This window comes from Rhagoletis zephyria, unplaced genomic scaffold (assembly GCF_001687245.7).
Source record: "Rhagoletis zephyria isolate East Lansing unplaced genomic scaffold, Rhagoletis_zephyria_1.1 Rzeph_scaffold_06478, whole genome shotgun sequence".
NCBI lineage: Eukaryota > Metazoa > Arthropoda > Insecta > Diptera > Tephritidae > Rhagoletis > Rhagoletis zephyria.
In genome coordinates, this window is record NW_016163561.1 from 6,013 (window position 1) to 26,016 (window position 20,004).

Here is a 20,004-nt window from a genome sequence, read left to right on the forward strand (position 1 = left end):
AAGTGTTCTGTTATAGGGCGATAAGACTTCTCTTTATTTGCAGGCTTCCCCGGCTGAGACTGCGGTTTCGATAAGAACAATATTTTGTTTTTTACAGGTTGAGGATCTTGGTTGGGTAAACTACTCCCGCTGGACCCAGCATCAAATCCGCAAATTGAGATTCCTGATAGGGGGATGTCAGGGATCGACCTGTCGCAGGTGTGTGACAACATCAATGCGCACACCAAAAATTGCAGGAGAAGCTCGGCCAAGCACTAGTAAATGTTAATCGCCAATTATTTTTCTTTATTTTACAGAAACGAAAAGGTAATACTAAAATATGTTTTTTAACTTAAATACTCAATATAAAGTTATGTGTGTATTGATTGACCTACCTAAAATTTTTGGGATTCTTAACAATATACCACATAGTTACTACCTACCTCTTTCCGCCCACAAATATTATCGCAATAATTTTACTTCATTTTATAAACAGTTCAGTTTTATTGTCTCCATTTCAAATGTTTGCACTTCAATAAACTGTAACAAATCTAACATTTTTCATGTATAGTAGTTACATAAATTCATACTGTAAAATACTATTTGAGTAAAAAATAAACAAAAGCTTTAATAAAATCACGCAATTATCATGACTTTGGGTGGAATACGTTATTTATAAATTCGGAAATTTACTGTGTGCTAGCCGGCTGAGTTGTCGGCTCCACAGTTGTCGTCGTTATACTTTCATCAACCGTGGTTTGCTCTGATAACCACTGCGCAATTTTCTGCTTATTCTGCTGCAGCCATTTGATATTGAACTTGACTGTTTCCAGAGCTTGTTTTCGTGCTGCGGTACCAGCACCAGCTTCAGGATATTTGGCAAAGAATGCCTCCATTTCCTCCAATTTCGTTTGTGTGACAAATCGCGCCGTAATCGTTGGAATCAATCGGCCCAAATAACGTTCGTTAATGCCGAAGCGCTCAACTAAATTCGGCCAATTCTCGCGCACATAATCCCACACCAAACTTTGTCCAATGCGATTGCGTGATATGTACGAGAGGCAAGTGAAATAATCCTGGCTACGTACATAGCTCTCGTTCCATGCCAAGTTGATGTAACTAAATAAACAGTAAATATATTATCGTCAAAAGAGAATTTCAACACTTTTCAACAGCGCTACTTACCGTTGCAATATCCACGGTGAATTTACTGCCGACAAAGCTTCCATCAATTTGACTTTCTCTTGCGCATCCTGTTCGTTAATGAATAACTCCCATATCTGATCCCATGACTTTTCATCGCCTACACTTTGCATGCCAAAGTAATACACAGCCCAACGTATATCCGGATCAGGTCTGTCAGTGGAATTGCTAAGCCAAGCGGTAAAACGAGTAGCTGCCTCCTTCAACATGGGCTCATAACCGAAACGGCCGGCCAAATTTAGTAAACTTACACGTAATAGACTGAAATAAAGTTAAATTGTAAATCAGCAGTTTGATATGATAAATAATCCCTCATCTATAAATATTTACTTATCCAAGTGATCAGTGCTCACTGTCCATGTGACATTTTCATAAGCATTCACTATTAGTTTGCGTGCGAAAACTACAAAGTCGCGATATGAATCGGTGTAGTAGAGCAGATTACTGATATCTAAGAGACGCGAACTAGCCACACTCCATGGCACATAATCCAACTCTTTTTCCAGGTATAACACTAAGTTCAGTGCAATGCTGTAGTCCAGCTGTGAAGCATCGGCCAAAGAGAATGCATCATTGATGAGATGTGCGCGATCGGCATTGCTGAACTGACCACGGGCGCTAATTAGGGCGTTCGTTAGTTGCTGCCACTGCTCAGGCGCATAATTAACACGATAATAGCCGACTTGATTTTTGTTAAATTTAATCCAATCAGCAGTGGAGTTAAGAGTTATTTTGACTGTATTGCGTGAATGAAGATAATTGTGTTTGAATTAAGTTTCATATTTAAATTAAGTAACAAGTCAATATGTTTACCCTCGTTATCATTATAATTGAAAATTGTACGCTCAACATCAGCATTGTCACTTGTGTAATACGTGATTGGAATAGACCAATGATAACTGAAAAAAAGTTAATGGAAATGAAAACTGCGTAGTAGAATATAAACACGCAAATATATAACTGCCTAAAAAGTTATTTTACATTTACTATTTATACATACTAGTAATAAACTCCCGAAATTTGGGGGAATGCATTAAAGAAATAATTGCCGATATTAAGTATTTAAATTTAAGTAAAAAATAAAGCGTGATATTCATGAATATACTTAAGTGCATGGCACAAAATGTATCTTCGGAAAAAACAACATTTATCTTCGTATTGCTAGAGACCTGAAAACCCATCTTAATTTGTAAGATTTAACAGGACCTTACTCTTCTCATAGCTGCGTACAATCGGCCGTGAGTATATCAATATTCTTTAAGGTAAAGTCGAACCTTCCACAATGTCTGTCCAAGGGTTTCATTAATTATAATTGCAAAATAAATTATCACTTAAAATGTGCGCCGTATCATGGTAAAAGGCACTAAATGCTTTTCATACTTTTAAACTAATGCTTTATTAACCCTTTAGTCCAAAAATCAAAAGCTGAATCTAATCAATTTGAAAATATGTATGTATACCTGCTAACTTTGGATCGTTAATTTTAAAAATGAAATCAAAAACTTTATAAAGCTCGTAGTTTTTGTTGGAGAGTACTCTAGGTTTTTAAAAAAGAAAGTGATTTCTACTTTATTCTTTCGAAAGATATATTTCAAAACTAAATAATAACTTTAATAGTTTCGAATCTCAATTCCACTGATATTTGGTTAATATTTTTCAATAGATTACAGTGATCACTGTCCAGTTTTCTGACACTTTGCACTTTTGTGAAAAACACGGTCAACTGCAACCAGAAAATTTAATTTTATTGTTATAATTTTCTCAAACAATTTTTCTCTTAATAACAAAAGCTGCTTCTTATGAAAAACCGCCTATTTATAGCACGAAGAAAAGTTACCCAATATATCAGACGCTGAATTATATAAACGTAGAATATAATACGTTCAGAATACCTTAAGGGAATATTTAAATGCTTATTTTTTTACCAAATTCACCGATCTAAAATCCGACAGATTTTGACCAACCTCCGCTGCTTGCACTTTAATTTGACATATAATTCAATTCTTTAGCTACTCCAGATCGCCCAAACTAAGTCGTATGACTGAGCAATTATATATAGATTAAAACCATAAAACTTTTGACTCAAGATCGCACTTAATTCTTGTTGATTTCGTTCAAAACAAAACCTACTTTTTACCATGATAAAAATATAGTAAGGTAGAACCGCTGAGAGTCACTTTTGAAATTCTTGACGTTTCCAAACAATTTAATTTTTAAATTTACTCACAAACTCACACACACATTTTCATTTTCAATCTCAAGCAACAACAATTTCGAACAATTTCAATTTTTTATTTTCACTTTTATATGATTTTAAAATGTTGGCAAACTTCAAAAAAAAATTCATGGCCGACAAATTGAGAGAACGGTTCTACCTTGCTATGTTTTTATCATGCTTTTTACTATATGAACGAGTAAGCAAAAAATTATGAAATCTAGTACATATTTTCATAAAAAAAAAAACGTTAGTGTTAACGACACTGACAATAAAAAGGCTAAATTATATAAAACGCCAGCTGCTGGCGTGACATCAAAAACGATTTGATATTTTTATGATTGTAACAGCACACACAGGTGTCGTGAATGGTGAAACCAGCTCAAGTAAAAGGTATTTTGGCTTAAATTTCTTGCACTATATGAGTCAAAGCCGTGTTTATGGAAGATTAAAGTTAATAATATTGCAGTTGTGAAATAAAAAAGCCGATGTTTAACCAAATGGTAGAAATATTATGAAATTTCGCCTCTACTCATTTCGATCTTTTCCGGACCTCATTTGTAAACAAATAAATATTGTACCAGCATGTTGGTACGGTATATGCTTCGACTGTATATAGAGTACATTTGACCAAAACAAGGGGAAAAACGTAATCAAATATTGTATTTCTAAGTTTTAATGATGTGATTAAGCTTTCCGTCTCCATGCCACTCACATACATACATATGTATGCACATATTAGTGCCAGTACATATGCTGGAGCAAGAAAATTGGCATAAAAGAATCATGTTTATGCGCTTGGGGGCGTATATTGCTAATATTTTTAGATGTGATGTGATATCAATTTTTATTTTTGATTTTTACTATCCTTTTTATATACATGTATATATGCCCAACGCCGGCAAAACTCCATAAGCAAGTGCCCTACGCTGGCAGAATTGTATAGGCAAGTGCCCCGCGCTGAGCATGTCTGATATACATACATACGTATCGTTACGATAATACAGAACCCTACCAAAACAATTTACCCTATACTCCAATACAATTACATTTTCGTATGCAAATCTCAAACACAATCACAAATGACTTCATGAGTTACCTATAAACAAATCCACTGGGAAAATAGGTAAGCACCTTACGAGGTAAGCCATGTTTTCTTTCAGTTTTTAGTACCAAAATTGTCATCATGACCAATGTCATCTGCTAGTAAAGCACAAAATGAACACCTCCGACGACGCATTACGTTGTTAATTGCAAAATAACGTGCGGCCGAAGTTATTTCCAAGCGCCGAACTACTCCGAGCGACTGCTTTGCATTATACGTAACTTACTTTGTAAAGCGGCTCAGAAGTAATACTTTACCAGCAACATTTGAATGAAATTCTTTTTTAAAATAAGAAAGTTTGTTAAAAAAACATATCTACATGGATCACCCTTGTACAGATGTACATACATAAGCGCGAAATGAATTTTAAAACATTTCCTGATATCTTTCTCATCTGAGTAATTGATATCTAAAAGGAATTTGACTATGTACTCACTTGAATTTCGATTCCTCGAACTCAGCGTCGTAGTCTTCCGGATTCGACAAGAATCTCTTTTGTGTAAGAGTATATGTATTACCATCCTTCGCCACTTCCACAACAGGCAAACCCATTTGTTCAGTCCATGTTTGCATGATTAATCTGCAAAAAAAAAATTTAATAATTTTTTCTTAAGTACTTATCCTCCAACCAAGGCATGCGCTTACTTACTTAACATCAAAATCAGATTCTAATGCTTCAATTTCTGTTAAGAAATCGTCAGTCTCTGCGTTGCTGTAGTAAAATTTAAGCAGATAATTCTTAGTGGCATTGCGGAACTTCTCCTCACCCACCAGATCTTCTAACATACGTATTACGGAAGCGCCTTTCGAATATGTTATGCTGTCAAAGAGTTCTGTAATTTGCGCAGGACTTTCAACTGTTTGCACAATGGGATGTGATGCCAAAGTGGCGTCAAGATTGAGCACACTATGCAAATCAGAGGCAAGAAATTGATCAAGCTAATAAAGAAAATTAAACAACCATTTTAATTTAATTAAACATTTTCCAGTGCCAAATGAAACCTATTTACCATATCCCATTCTGGATGCACTTTATTAATTCCTTTGTATTCAATATAGCTGGCGAAGCCTTCATTCAGCCACAAATCATTCCACCACTTCATGGTAACTAAAAAAAACGTATGAGAAAATATGTATATTAAAGAGATTGTGGAGCTCAATTAATTCAGTGTGTTATCTGTTTAGTTTGAAGCAAGGCCATTGCATTTAAAATTCTGCTAAAGCTCTAGTTACACTCTTGTAGCCGGTGTTTGTAATAGTGGGCAATTATTTAAATGAATATGCGAATACCAAGATATCATTTGAAAGCAAAAGACAAAATAAATAGTTAGGCAGCCAATTTTCTAAGAATGTATTCGGCATTCTGTAGAATGCGCGAAATATTGCACTTGCTGTTAACATAATACTGAAGTTTTAAGTTAGCGCCATAGACGCAGAATACCTTTGATTATGCGATGTTAATTTGTTTTATGTAATAAATGAGGAATTTCAAAAATAATGTTTTAAGTAATTCCATAAATATACCTAACGGATTTTAAGTCATTTAAAATAAACATTTTACCCAGATTTCCGAACCACATGTGTGCTAATTCGTGCGCCACCACAGTAGCTACCCGCTGCTTATTAGCACTCGAACTGATTGTAGGATCATATAGCAGCGCTGTTTCCCGATACGTCACCAAACCCCAATGTTCCATGGCACCCGAAACAAAATCAGGTATCGCAGCCATATCTAATTTTGGTAGCGGATAAGATACGCTGAAGTACCCAATGTAATATTCGGTGATGCCGACACCAATATCCAAGGCATAAGTGACCTTATCAATTTGATTGGATGTTGCAAACACACGCATTTCAAAATCATCAGCACCTTCGAGGGTGCCATTTACGGTTTTCGACTGAGAAGCAAAATCAGATACAATTATACAGGCCAAATAAGTGCTCATGGGCACACTTTGCGAGAAAGTTACTTCCGTCACATTACCATTAACGACTTCAGACTGGAATTAGAAAGGATATTTGCAAATATAATATTTCTTTTCTCAAATCTAATATAAATCAAAAGCTTACTTCGATAGGCATATTTGATAGCGCGTGATAACCACCCTCGGTTGGACGCACTACTGTAATGATGAAGGCGGCTTTTAGCGCTGGTTCGTCGAAGCAAGGGAAAGCAGTGCGGGCATAGGTTGGTTCAAACTTGGTGGTGGCAATCCATCTACAAAGTAAGAAGACAGTTTTATTAAAGAGGTAAGTGAATAATGTACTATATATATATACAAATACTACAATTTTGAGCATGCTTTACAATTACATTAAGTTTGATTTGTCTTTACTAAATCACACCTTCGTTCTTTCGTTTTGCTATCCAAATACGACGAGGCATAGAAACCCACTATACGATCGGTTAGCGAACCGTTAAATGCTAATTGCAGCGTATAGCTACCAACTTGCAAAGGATCCTTGAATTCCGTTACCCAATACTCGTATTCCGGATGTGCAAAGGTCAATGTTGGCGAGAGCTTAGCCACGGGCGCACCAGCTTCACCCAACTGCATTACCTCCTCTGTGCTTACGTTTAACGTTTTCGCATGCACGGGTATGTACGATATTGGTTTCACCACTTCCAATTTGATTGTAATAGTGCCCTGATAAAGTTTCTTGACCATATCAGGTTGCAGACGTAAACTGTAGTGTTGTGGGCGAATCTCTCTTGGCAAACGAAAACTCAGTTTCTTCAATACTTTGGAGGCGGCAGCCACAGCTGGATCAATAGCTAATTTTGCGGATTTCATTTTCGGTTTGCTACTAGAATGCGTCGCTACAGAAGTGGAGAAGTCGGTTGTTGTTCTTATCCGTAAAATTGATAAATTTGCTGGCGAAAACAGCTGTTCATTTGTCAAATGTTCGCCGGCTGTTGTTGTTGTTGTTGTTGCAGTGGCAGCTGTGGGCCCATTCACAATTGTGCGACCGACGTAAATGAGCGCGCCCAGTAGGAATGCGCACAAAACAATCAGCACCAAACAAAAACCGACAAGCGTTATGAATGCGTTATTCGGTTTTTTGCGGCAGTGCCGTGAATCACAGTCTCGTATACGATAATGATGGTCGTCGGTTGATAAGCTGGAGCGTGGCCGAACCGGCGGAACTTTTGATTGCGGGTACATAGGTGTTTCTTTATTTATGTGTTTTCTTTATGAAAGATATAGTTCTATATATTTGAATTTTTGGCACTAATATTTACAGCATTTTTCGGTGTTGATCTATTTGGATGTTTCAGATTTATTAATTTCAAAAAAAAAACACATTGCTATTAACTCCGTAGGCGATGTGGGAATTTTAGCTGTGTATGTACATATGTACATACTTACATACATATGTGTCATGAATTATTAATTCATGGATATGTTGGGTCGTCAAAAACCGGACCCGGTACTCAATATGTACCCCGCCCCACCAGAAAAAAATTTAAATTTCTTTTAATCATATTTATAGATTTAATAAACTTTTTTATTTTCTAACTTGAGTTTCGGTAGCATTTGGGGCCCTGAAAATTCCTTCGTTTGTGTAAAATGGAAGAAGAAGCATTTAAACAAGAGTTTTTCTCATTGGCAAAATAACGGGTGATTTTTTTGAGGTTAGGATTTTCATGCATTAGTATTTGACAGATCACGTGGGATTTCAGACATGGTGTCAAAGAGAAAGATGCTCAGTATGCTTTGACATTTCNATCTAACGTTTCAAATAAAGAACCGATGAGATTTTGCAAATTTTATGCGTTTTTTTTAAAAAAAAAGGTATCAAGCTCTTAAAAAATCACCCGTTATTACAGATAAAAAGTTCTACAGTAAAAACTAGCAACTTCCCATCAAAATTTCTCAATTTCTCCTTTGCGTGACTTTCCATCCCAAGAGATTTAGGGGTTTGAGCTATGTTGACAGTCCTTTGTCCAGTTCCGTTACGTAGACCAAAATGTAGTAGGAACGGGAGATACTCGGCTTAATTGCTGCCCCTTAAAGCGGACCTCATGGGAGAGAGATGGTAGTTGATACGGTGTAGATAGATACGATAGACAAATATAGTATGCACAGCAACCAGTAGATCGATTGTGCTCTCATCTTATCTCAACACTGAATATAGGCCTAAAGGCTCTTCAAATTCCAGAAAAGATCCCGTGGGCAGAGAGTCTATGTAATGTCTTGCCGATAGATGTCCTATGCACCTCTCCCTTCTCCGTGTAGCGGTCGCACACTGTAGGAGGAGGTGCAAGAATGCCTCTTTGGCGAAGTAGCAAAAGCGACAAAGATCGCTTTATGGCAACCTGTACCCCTTTAGGTAGTATCCCCCTAGTAAGTCCGCTGCCAATGCAGTCGATTCAAACTACTATCTTATTTTCTGAGCACTTCCTGTATCATGTTGGGACATACCGACTACCATGTACACTGGTTCCCATATCAGTTGGATAGAATCGTTCTCAGCTCGGGCATTAGGCAGTGTGGGCAAAATGTTAATCTGATTTACGATTAAAATGTTAATCGCGATTAACGATTAAAATTAATTAATCGTAATCATCCGTAATTAATTAATCGTAGTAATCCATACGATTAATGATTATATGTTTTTAATCGTTAAGCCGCTCGGCAGGCAATGGCAAACTTCCGCGTGAATTTCTGACATGGAAAGACTTCTCATAAAATCTATTTGCCGTTCGAAGTCGCTGTAAAAATGTAGGTCCCTCCCCTTTGTGAAACAATATCCAGGCGCACACCACAAATCCGAGGAGAAGCTCGACCAAACACTTAGCAAAAGTGTAAGCGCCAAAATATTATATCCTGTCGAGAATACCCTAAAATTTTATTGCAGCATTAAAAGCAATATCTATGTATCTATGTATCGATACCTGAGTGGAAGATCGACCCATCTCGGCAGCCAGTTCGAAAACGCCCTATCTCAGGAAACTTTTTAAGAACGCCCTATTTCAGAATTTGGTTGAAGAACGCCCTATCTCAGCTGAAAACACATTGAACATGTGCTGAGATAGGTAGTTTTTTTACCCGGCATGGTATGTAGCGACTGAAGGTGAATTGAAAAAGGTAAATGCAAATTTTATGTTCACAAATATCCGCATCTCATTTGTAACTGATTGAGCTATTACATGTCTTATTTGAATAATCATCCAAAGCATTTAATTTTAATGCTAATGCTAATCTTGAATTGGTTAATTCACGGTTTTCAAATCTCATACATATTTACACACACTCACAAGCATACTACATCCATTGAAGTTTCTGCAATGTGCATTTGTTTGTTGATTTACATCTATTTCATTTATTGCAAAATTAAGTTAGTTTATCTATGTCAGTGAATGTACGAATGCTTTGTTGAAATCAATAGACACGCGAAGACTTTTTGTACTTTCGTGTGAAATGACAATGAGATAACTAATGAAATTAAAAATAATTTAGTTGCTCGCAATGCTTGACTCACGTACATACGAGTTAGAGGGCTGCATGAATTCATTCAAAACGGCTTGTGAATTATTCATACACAAAACGAATGAATGATTTTGGCTTCAAATTTTTTTTGAATCTGAGTGAATATCTAATCGGAATTACAAAACTCAAAAAAAGTGAAAATACATTGATCTGAAATAAGTGACAATTGTATGAATATTCAAAAATATTTTTACTATGTACATATGTACAAACATACATATATATGTATTACGATACGAACAAATTTTTTTGTAGAAACAAATTTTCATCGAAATGAGTTTGAATGATTTGAATGTTTTTCATTCATTCACATTCTTCCATTTGAAGGTAGACAATTTAAAATAAAATGTATATTCATAACTTACAAAATTTCAAACGCTGAGTGTTTTGTATGTGAAGTAAAATATTCAAATCTACTGTACTCTGTTTGGCTTGAAGTTTGAAGGAATTTATGCAGCCCTCTAATACGAGTACTAGCATATTACACATATTTCTCAAAAGTAAACAAGTAAAAAAATTTTAGTTTTTGATCTTAGCTACCACTATAAAGGTTAATAGTTTTGTATACACATTTAAAGTACAGCAAAGGTAATTCCCTGTCGTAATTTCCTGAAGAAAACCAATTTTTTTTCTAACGATTAACACGAGGTTAAGAAGAGTTAATTTTTTGCTTTCAGACCAACTTTGAGTTAAAACACTCTTGAATAACGTGTGCGATATATTGAATGAATATATGTCTGTAAACAATGTAACTGGAGCAACAAATCGCTATGAAGTAATAGGAAAGTGTAAATAAAAAATTCCATGCAAAATGTAATTCGTTAGAAAAGCAGCTTTGTAACTATGTATAAAAGTATATATTTGGAGTTATAACTTCCTATATTAGTTATGCGAGTAATATAGTCATTAATAATGAGTTTCGAGAGCGAAGTTTGCACTTTGAAGTTTCACCTAGTTGACTTCAATCGCCGAAAGACCTTAAACTGATTGGTGAAAGAAATGAAAAGCCTTTGAGCTGGAAAACTATCGATGGCAGTATCGAGAGTATCGATGGTTTGCCTTTTACTTCCACTATCGACACTATCCTTTTTAGATTGTTACTATCGATAGTTGTTTGTTCATATAAAAGTGCAAATATGAACTTAACTAGCTCATATCCGTGGGTTTTACCCCAAGTTTTTATACAAATAGAAAAACTAATTTAATGATGGTATATTTTATTTCTTTGCCGATTTTTTCAAAGCTCTATATTTTCTAAGCTTGTTAAGGTATTTAGGCGTTTAAAACTATGCCTGGCAGTACGGTACTTTTAAAATTAGCTTCTATAACAAATTTAAAATACTTCCAGAGATTTTCTATCCTTCCGAAAATGTGAATTAAGAAAGGTTAGGCCACATGCCTCCTTTTTTAATAACTCACATTTTTCCATGATTGACAAATTATGTATACACAACTCTATACCAAGTTGCAGTTTTCTTCCAGAAACACTTCCCGGGATATGTGGCGAGTAAACTTCGATTTGTATGGGTACTGCCCCGCCCCCTTTTTTCTTATAACCCAAATTTTCCATGAGTTTGGAATTGATTTTATATATCCCAATACCAAGTCCAAGTACTCTACCGTGAACATCTCTAGAGATATGCAGTATGAAACAGTAAATTTGTACGAGAGGTACCACGCTCCCTTTTCGAATAACGCAAATTTTTCTTCATGAGTGTGGAATTAATTTTGTACACACATCTCGGTGCCAAGTTCCAGTCCTCTGTAATGCAGCATAGAAAAATTAATTTGCATGGATTTGCCACACCACTTTGTCCAATAACTCTAATTTTTCTCCATGAGTATGGGATTAGTTTCACATACATACATACATACATACATACATATGTATTTCCATACCAAGCTTGAATACTTTATCCCAAATATTTGAAGAGATATGCAATATGAAACTTTCACTCAGTATGGAAGGTGCTACGACTCTATTCCAAAAACGTCCATTTTTCTCTGTGAGTATGAATTTGACTTCACATACATGGCTCCATACCAAGCTCCATTTCTCTCCCACAAATACTTCCAGAGATTTGTATGTATTATGAAAATTCCAAATATCGGAATTACTTTCAGTATAAGATAGTAAGTGTGCCAAATTTCGTTCTGATCGGGAAACCGGTTAAGGAAGTAGCCTTTTTTTCAATTTAGGTCATAAACCATCTGTGATTTCATTTTCAAACGGGTGCCAAATCTTAAAAAAGTAGCCTATTTTCCAATCTATCAATTCAGCCGTTTCAGCGTATTAATATATTTAAACCTTTTTAGCAGGTGGCAACTCTTAGAAAAGGAGTCTATTTTCCAATCTAGATCATAAGCTATCCGCGTACAAAATTCCATCCAAATCCGTTCAGTCGTTTCTGCGTGATGGTTTCCCAAACATCCAAACATACAAACTTTCACATATATAATATTAGTAGGATTTAATTTTAACTAAATTGATAAGATAAATGGCTGTCCATATAACGGTAGTTTAGAGAAATCCGAAATCTTCGCTAAATCAGTAACTATTAAAGCTAATTTATTCAAAATTGATACTTGCAACAATTCTTTACCAAGAAATACGTTTATGGTAAAATTTTGGAAAATGGGCGTGGTACCGCCCACTATGATCACATATTTGTATATCTCGGTATAATTCGACGTTCTATGCGCGGCGTTGAGTTTTTGAAATTCTGTTGCCTACGGTCTCCCGCATTTTATTTCCTCAGAAATTCATGCTTGTATGGAAAAAAGAACAAAAATCCGCCACAAAAAAAAATCTCGAAACTATAAAACTCCATTGAGGGGCGGAGTTCGAAATTTTTCAACCTTATATCGCTTGTTGAATAGAACAAGTTCGGTTTAGGAGGGGTTAACCCCTAGACCGTTTCTTTCTGCCCACCCTGCCGGATCGATAATTGTAGAATTTAGACAAATGAAATGACAGATTTTAGTTTAAATTTAACCGCAGTATTTTGGAGCTAGCAGATTTTTCTCCTGGGTAGTTGTGCTATCAACACGAGTACATTATGGAAAGCCGGTTGAAGAAAAAGTTAACTGCATACAAACATATGTATTTGCATACAATAAAATTTGACCACGAAAATGTGAGACACCAGATTATGGCTCTGTGACTAATCAGAAATTTAATTAAAGTTTAAAACTCTTAAAATTTGTAGATATGTATGTATGTGTTTATTATACTACATATACTATGAAAGTATTATTATTAGTATGGGTCAAAATCTGCGCTACATATGTATGTACATACATTTAGATATTTAATTAATGTGAGGTTAGGTTACCCCAGATGACAAAAAAAGTGCTATAAAAAATAATACTAGACAAAATATTTACATCGGTAAGGCCACCACATAACTAAGTACATACAAACACACATACATACATCTACTTCTGGTGCGCTAAAGCTACAAAGCGAAATAAAAATGAATATTTGCAGCGAAAATAATACGCCTGTTCTATACGCTCCATTAACCTCGAATGAACTAACATTTTTTATTTTTTATTCTTTTTTTTAATTATCTTTTTTATTGCTTTTGGGTTCATAATTCCAATTCAATTTACTTGTTTCTTGTACTTCAAACCGGCTGCTCTGTATTAAATTAGTAATTATATTTAAAACAAAAACACTTAATGTAAATATCAGAAAGTTCAACGCACACAAAAATTTAAATTTTTTTTTTGGCTGTACGAGTAATAAATAAAAATCGCCATACACAGCACCACAGATCAATTTATCGCAATTTAAATGCATTTTTGTGTGTTTACATATCAAAAAAAAAAAACACAAATACTTGTAAAACAAAAAAAAAAACATTTTTTATTTGCGTGAACGATTTTACAAAAGAAACTCATTAATATTCCGCACAGTGTTTGCTTGCCACAATTATTCACAGCTAAATTGGCAAATACTGAATGCGAGATATGTGAATAGACTGTATAGATTGTACATATTTAAGTACGAATATACCTACTCGTATTTATATAAGTATATGTGTACAAATACTTGTCTTTTTGCACTGACAAATTTACAAATAAACTTCAATTTGCATACGATCTATATGTATGTAAGTAGATAACTTAAGTTTGAGTGTTTTTATCTGTGGAATTTCCGCAAAGCTTTAGCCAGCGCCTAAGCCAACCAACGCCACAGCTATGGCGAAATGCAAGAAGCGAATTTTACTCGCGCAACATTGCATTATTTTTTATTGTCTGTAAGTTAATTAGAAAGTCAATTAGTAATAAGCATAGCTAGGTTGGCTTGGCTAGTATTTAGTAACTTTAGTTTAATAGGCCGTTCGCTGTCATAAAACGGGAGTAGGTGGATGCATATGTATGTATGTATGTAAATTATGGAGCGAACAGTTTTCAACCCAACTAAATGGAGCCCCCAGGCGATGATGACGGAATCGATGTTCCACCACCCGAGGAATTGATAAGTTGCATGATGAACGCATACCCGACGACTGGAATTTAGTGTGCTATGCCCAATCCATAAGAAAGGCAACCCCGCCATTCGCGCCAACTACCGCGGGATCAGCCTCCTAAGCATAGGTGGTTACAAGGTCTTATCGAGCGTATTATGTGAAAGACTGAAGCCCACCGTCAATGAACTGATTGGGCCTTATCAGTATTGATTTAGACCTAGCACCTACACCATAAATTACGTATTCACAATACGCCAAATCTTGGAAAAGACCGGCCTATTTGTCGACTTTAAAGCCGCTTTCGACAGCACTAAAAGGCGTTGCCGCGATGTCTGAATTTAGCATCCCCTCGAAACTGATACGGCTGGGTAAAATGACGTTGAGCAATATCATCAGCTCCGTCATAATTGGGAAAGACCTCTCCACGCCGTTTGCTACCAAACAGGGCGACTGCCTTTCATGTGATTTCTTTAATCTGCTGCAGAACTGAACCTCTCATGGACAATATTTTAAAAGAGCGTTCAACTTCTGCCGTACGTCTAAGACATTGACATTATATGAAAGAAGAGGGCGACCCTTCACAGCGAAAAAAAAAGTCTCAAAAATCAATGGTAATATTTAGCACCTGGAAACTTAAAATTGAATGGGCTACAAAATTGCATGCCCGAAACTTTGCTAGAAAATCGATTTGAAAACAGAAAATTTCGATGAAAATTTCATTCATTTTGCAAAGATCTGTATGAAATTAAAAAAAAAACTGGTTCTTGTGGTTTTTGCTTTTATTTCTACATACTTGTCAACTATGATCGCATTGTAACACTTTCTTTTCCAATGAATCCCACAGTGGATTACAAAGTACCAGCTTTCCAACAATTTAACTTTTTAACATTCATAATTCACAAAGAAATTGTGACATTTTTTATTTAACCCACTTGGAAGACATTCTTCCCATTTATAATTTTTCTATTTTTACTTGGGCATTTCTGTTATTTTCTAACTATTATGACCCCACGTATTAGTCAGTGTTTTTTGTTTAAAACTAAAGCGTCCTAGATTCGGAATAGCACCACGTACAGCAGCTGCATACAATATGAGCTGAGTTTATTTGTACATACATATGAGCGCAACGCAAGTTTCGATGTCAGTGAAAAAAAAGCAAAAAAAAAATGATTAACACGTCTTATAGGCTGCAAGCAATTGTGAGGGAAACCAGTTTCACGCTACCCATTACAAGTGACCGCGGCGCTCGGGGTTCACCACGCCATTATCATGCTCACCGGCCTCATCACCTCACCGGCCTCATCACCTCACCGGCCTCATCACCTGCACACACTTCCCAAAAGAAAGTGATAAGTTAGCGAAGCGCGACCGTCCACTTTTCTACGGCCTCAGCAAAGCCGTTTTTTATTATAATTTACTATAGAGACTTGTTGCTTCTATTTTTATTGTTTTTTTTTTTAACCACTTGCAAGCAACTTTTTGATTTATTTGTATGCTTAATAATTGAATGCAAATTTTCTTGTACATAAGTAGGAATTCATATGCACTTATGTATGTATGTATGTATGTATGCATGTAAATCCCGTTTGTTGGCTTTATCGGTTGGACGTGTACGTCCATTTGATGTTGATGTAGGTAAGGTAAGTCATATGCATTGTTTGTTTGTTTGTTTATTTTATACGTAGAGGTAGTTTCCGTAGATAACTGCGCAGTATGAAATATGTGAATGGGTCTTTATGTGTACACATATAAAGCTGGGATCAAAATAATGGAAACACTTGGTGGGCATTCGCCCAGGCCTATCAGGGGGCCTATCAAACCAAGCCGTTTTCCTGTCGAGAATATCCACCACTTCATTGTCCATGGTTCCACAATACCCCCCGGTACCCAAATGAGTTAAACCGGTACCAGGATGCAATGAGCTTACGTAGCTGAAGGCAATTCCAGACCAGCTTGGAGATAACCTCGTGTGCTCTCGAGGCGAAAGGCATCGTAAGTCACCCGATTTTCTGCATATCTGAGACAGTCGGACGTAGTTCAAATGCATGAATCACAACTAAAAAGATATGAGCTCACTTGGCCCATACCATAGACTGTTGCTGCAAAAAAAGTTCGGCCATTAAAATAAATCTTCATAAGTATGTATGATGTTCGTTCGTCACGGATGCCCATCCAAAATAGCCATCAATTTTGACACCTCTTTTATAACCAGGTTCGTCGACTAGTCGGTTATTAAAGGTTCTAATGACAATGGCAAGAATTGTAGATAAGCGATACCTAAAGTATTTAAAAAGTACAAAAACTTTGCATATACTAAACAACTTTTTTTTTTCTCATATAAATATCCATAAACATTAGACACAGTATGGGAAATATTTGGCAGTACTAAGTACTTAAGCGGTTTTTTTATTAGCAAAAAAGCTGTCAATAACGTAAAAGTGCATGGATTTGCTTTAAATTCTGCTAAGAGATAATTAGTATTCTAGGAAAATATGGTATTTATGAGAGTGGCAGTGCCTGTATGTAGAAAATTTAGCTTAAGAATCAAAAGTCACATCAAATTGAAATTCATTATGGGTATATTACTAGATGCTAGGTTTGTAAAAGGGGCGTGGCACCTCTTTTACAAACTGAAACATTGAAAATGCATACATATCGCCGGAAGTATTTGCTCTAGAGTATTGGAAGTTGGCGTGGCATTATAGAAATAAGTGCGGGTAACTGAAATCCAAAGGCGGGACACCACTCATACAATTAAGAGCACTGGGTTTAATATCTGAATGACAACAATCTAAACAAAACTACATATATTGTCCAGTAAGCAATTAATTTTAAGCGGGGCAATGTCTGGCTGCCCAGCTGGTACTTATTATTTGGTTTACTGGTGTATCTATTCATATTTGTGGGAGTATCTATGGATAGTATTGTCAAAACAAAGTAAAGTCGAAATTTTACTGCTCTAGGATTTTTCTATAACAAAAAAAAAGTATCCCCTGTTTGTTTTATCTATGTAAATGTCCCTCAAAGTTTTCCATGTATTTTATATGAGAAAAAAATGGCATAATTTGTTTCTCTGCAGAAGGCTTTCAATAATAACACCAATTTTTTATAGGACCCCTAGAAATGGAAAAAAAGTAAAAACCCGATGGTATTAAAATATGGTAAAATAAACAATTAAGTATTATTATTGGTAATCTCCTGAAGAAAAGCGAAGTTTCCCAATCAAAAAATTTTGATCTCTATACCATTTCGACGAAAACTTATTTTTTCCCCATATACATGGAAAACTTTGAGCGCTTTCAGCGACTTTTGATTTGAAACATAGAACAATCCTAGGGGTTGAGAGCATTAAAATTGCGACTTTACTTTTACAAATGCCACCCTAATGTACATATATGTATATGTGGAACATACATATGTTTATACTTGCGTGCGAATACGTTAGTAGTTATTTACATATTTATGCAGATTTTCATATTTTGCAAGGCTCTTAATGGGGAGGTGCTGAAATTATTCATAAGTATAAATGTCTGCAGCTATGTATGTATATATCGCACACGATCTTTAAATGTGACACAACTCAAAATTACACGTTCGTCAGAAAATGCAAAAAAACTATTTCTTAACACACGCTAATCATATCGGCAAGGAAGACTTTACCTTAAGTTTTTTCAACAAATTATAAAAAAAAATTTCGCCAGCTTTTGTTGAAAGGGAAATAAAGGCTCTGTGCACATTTTTAGTGCCTATTTTCAAAAATACCAAAATTTTAGTTGTGTCACTTTTTATTAAGATCGTGTTTGATATTTATATATAATACATATGTATGTATGTATTATGGTGATCCTTAAAAATCTATATTTTGTATGGGTCACGGGCGTTTTGTGTTCTATGCAAAAAGTAAGGACTTTTTCCAAAAATTCCAAACGTCTTTAATGGAGTGGTTTGAAAAAATTAAATACATATGATAAATTTGACATTTATGGGCCGGTTTCGCAAGTAGAGTTTAAAATTAACTGCCCAAAAGAAACAAATTTTGTTATAAAAAATTCTTATATGAAGGGCACATAAATTCTAAAACCTATTTGAGAAAACGGTACTAAACTTTAGAGCGAATCACACAAATTCATAATCATCGCCAAAGAGGTTCATCATTAGATGTTGATATTTTTAAGGACCACCTTAGTATGTATATATATGTACATTGTTGTTTACAGTTGCAAAAGCCGAGTCGATGACTCAAAAAATCGTAATTGTAATTTGTTTTTATTGTGGGCGTTTTTGGCACAACCTCTTCATAAACAGCAATCACACTCTTTCACCATTCATGATGAGCAAGAGCTACCTACCTACATAGACTTGAGAACCTATGCAAATATTTGGTACATTGTACAGCACATGTATTCGCATATGGATGTATGTATGTACATATGTATGTATGTATGTACTAAATATATGTCATAGTCGTAACTACTATGACAATAAAAGCAACAACTAAAATTTATTCAATAGCAGAGCAACTGTTGATGAATAGAACTTGGCGGCTGCTGGTACGACTCGTCGTTGTTATTGTTGTACTTGTTTCATTGTTGTTCAAGTCATGTACTAATTTCAAGCTAATGCGATTGCACAGTTTGCTTTTATGTTCTACACTTGGTAAGCTTCATTTGTTACAGTTTCTTTTTTTTCATGAGTTAGATATCATTTTTTATTTTTGTTGTAAGCAGCATCATCTAATATTTCTTTGCACAATCGCTGTTGTAGCAATAAAAAGTTTGTTATATTAATTTGGTTTTGCTTTCATTTCTTTTTCTGTTAAGCTCGTAATTCAAGTTTCCCAAACACGCACACACACACACACACAGGCAGCGGTAAAAACCTTTCTCCAACTAAACAAAGTATTTGTGATTGGTCTCTATGCCACAAAATTGCCCGCATTTAGTCCAACATTTCTTCTTTTAAAATTAACTTTTTTTCTGGTTTGGTTTCTTGTAATTTTCTGAAAGCTGTCAACAGCAAGCATACACAACCATACACTTGCACTAGTCGCCGATTTCTAATTTGGAAATGTCAGTATGTAATAAGCGTGCGATATGCAAGTACATACATACATATGTATGTACACAGCTTTATAGTTAGTATTGACAATTTGACAGCAATTCCTCATCGACGATCAGTGGCACCACACTGCAAAGTGCTGTTTTCGTAGCCGTCTCTCGCTGAGATTTTATTGTTTCTTTTTGCATTACATACATATTATTTACATAGCCACCATTCGTCGTTTTTAATGTACGAGTAGTTAATATTTAGTTAATCGTCCACTTTCCACCTCCAACTATGCTAACTTGTGCGCGCTTCACGACCGGCTCGTCCAAATTCGCGTACTCAACTGGCGATTGAGCCACAATGATGGAATTCTAAACGCACGTCCAGTGCAAGTCAAGTCTATCAGCTGGCGCGCGCTCAGCCACCGCTGGTGAAGTGCAAAATCGACCAATGCAAGTTGCTGTGGCAAAAAAGCTGGTCTTT

At 35.6% G+C, this 20,004-nt stretch overlaps 1 protein-coding gene across 1 annotated transcript; it reads right to left on the minus strand.

The window, feature by feature from the left end:
• Positions 1 to 464: 464 nt before the first annotated feature.
• On the minus strand, positions 465 to 19,929 carry LOC108373223 (glutamyl aminopeptidase-like). Its single transcript, XM_017629086.1, has 12 exons — positions 19,725 to 19,929; positions 17,062 to 17,067; positions 6,849 to 7,765; positions 6,573 to 6,720; positions 6,064 to 6,502; positions 5,513 to 5,610; positions 5,152 to 5,441; positions 4,939 to 5,082; positions 1,996 to 2,081; positions 1,513 to 1,918; positions 1,165 to 1,443; positions 465 to 1,098 (listed from the first exon to the last, which is right to left on the minus strand). The coding sequence occupies exons 3-12, from the start codon at positions 7,667 to 7,669 to the stop codon at positions 669 to 671; spliced, it is 3,141 nt and encodes a 1,046-aa protein (XP_017484575.1). The 5' UTR covers positions 7,670 to 7,765; positions 17,062 to 17,067; positions 19,725 to 19,929; the 3' UTR covers positions 465 to 668.
• Between the last annotated feature and the right edge of the window lie 75 nt (positions 19,930 to 20,004).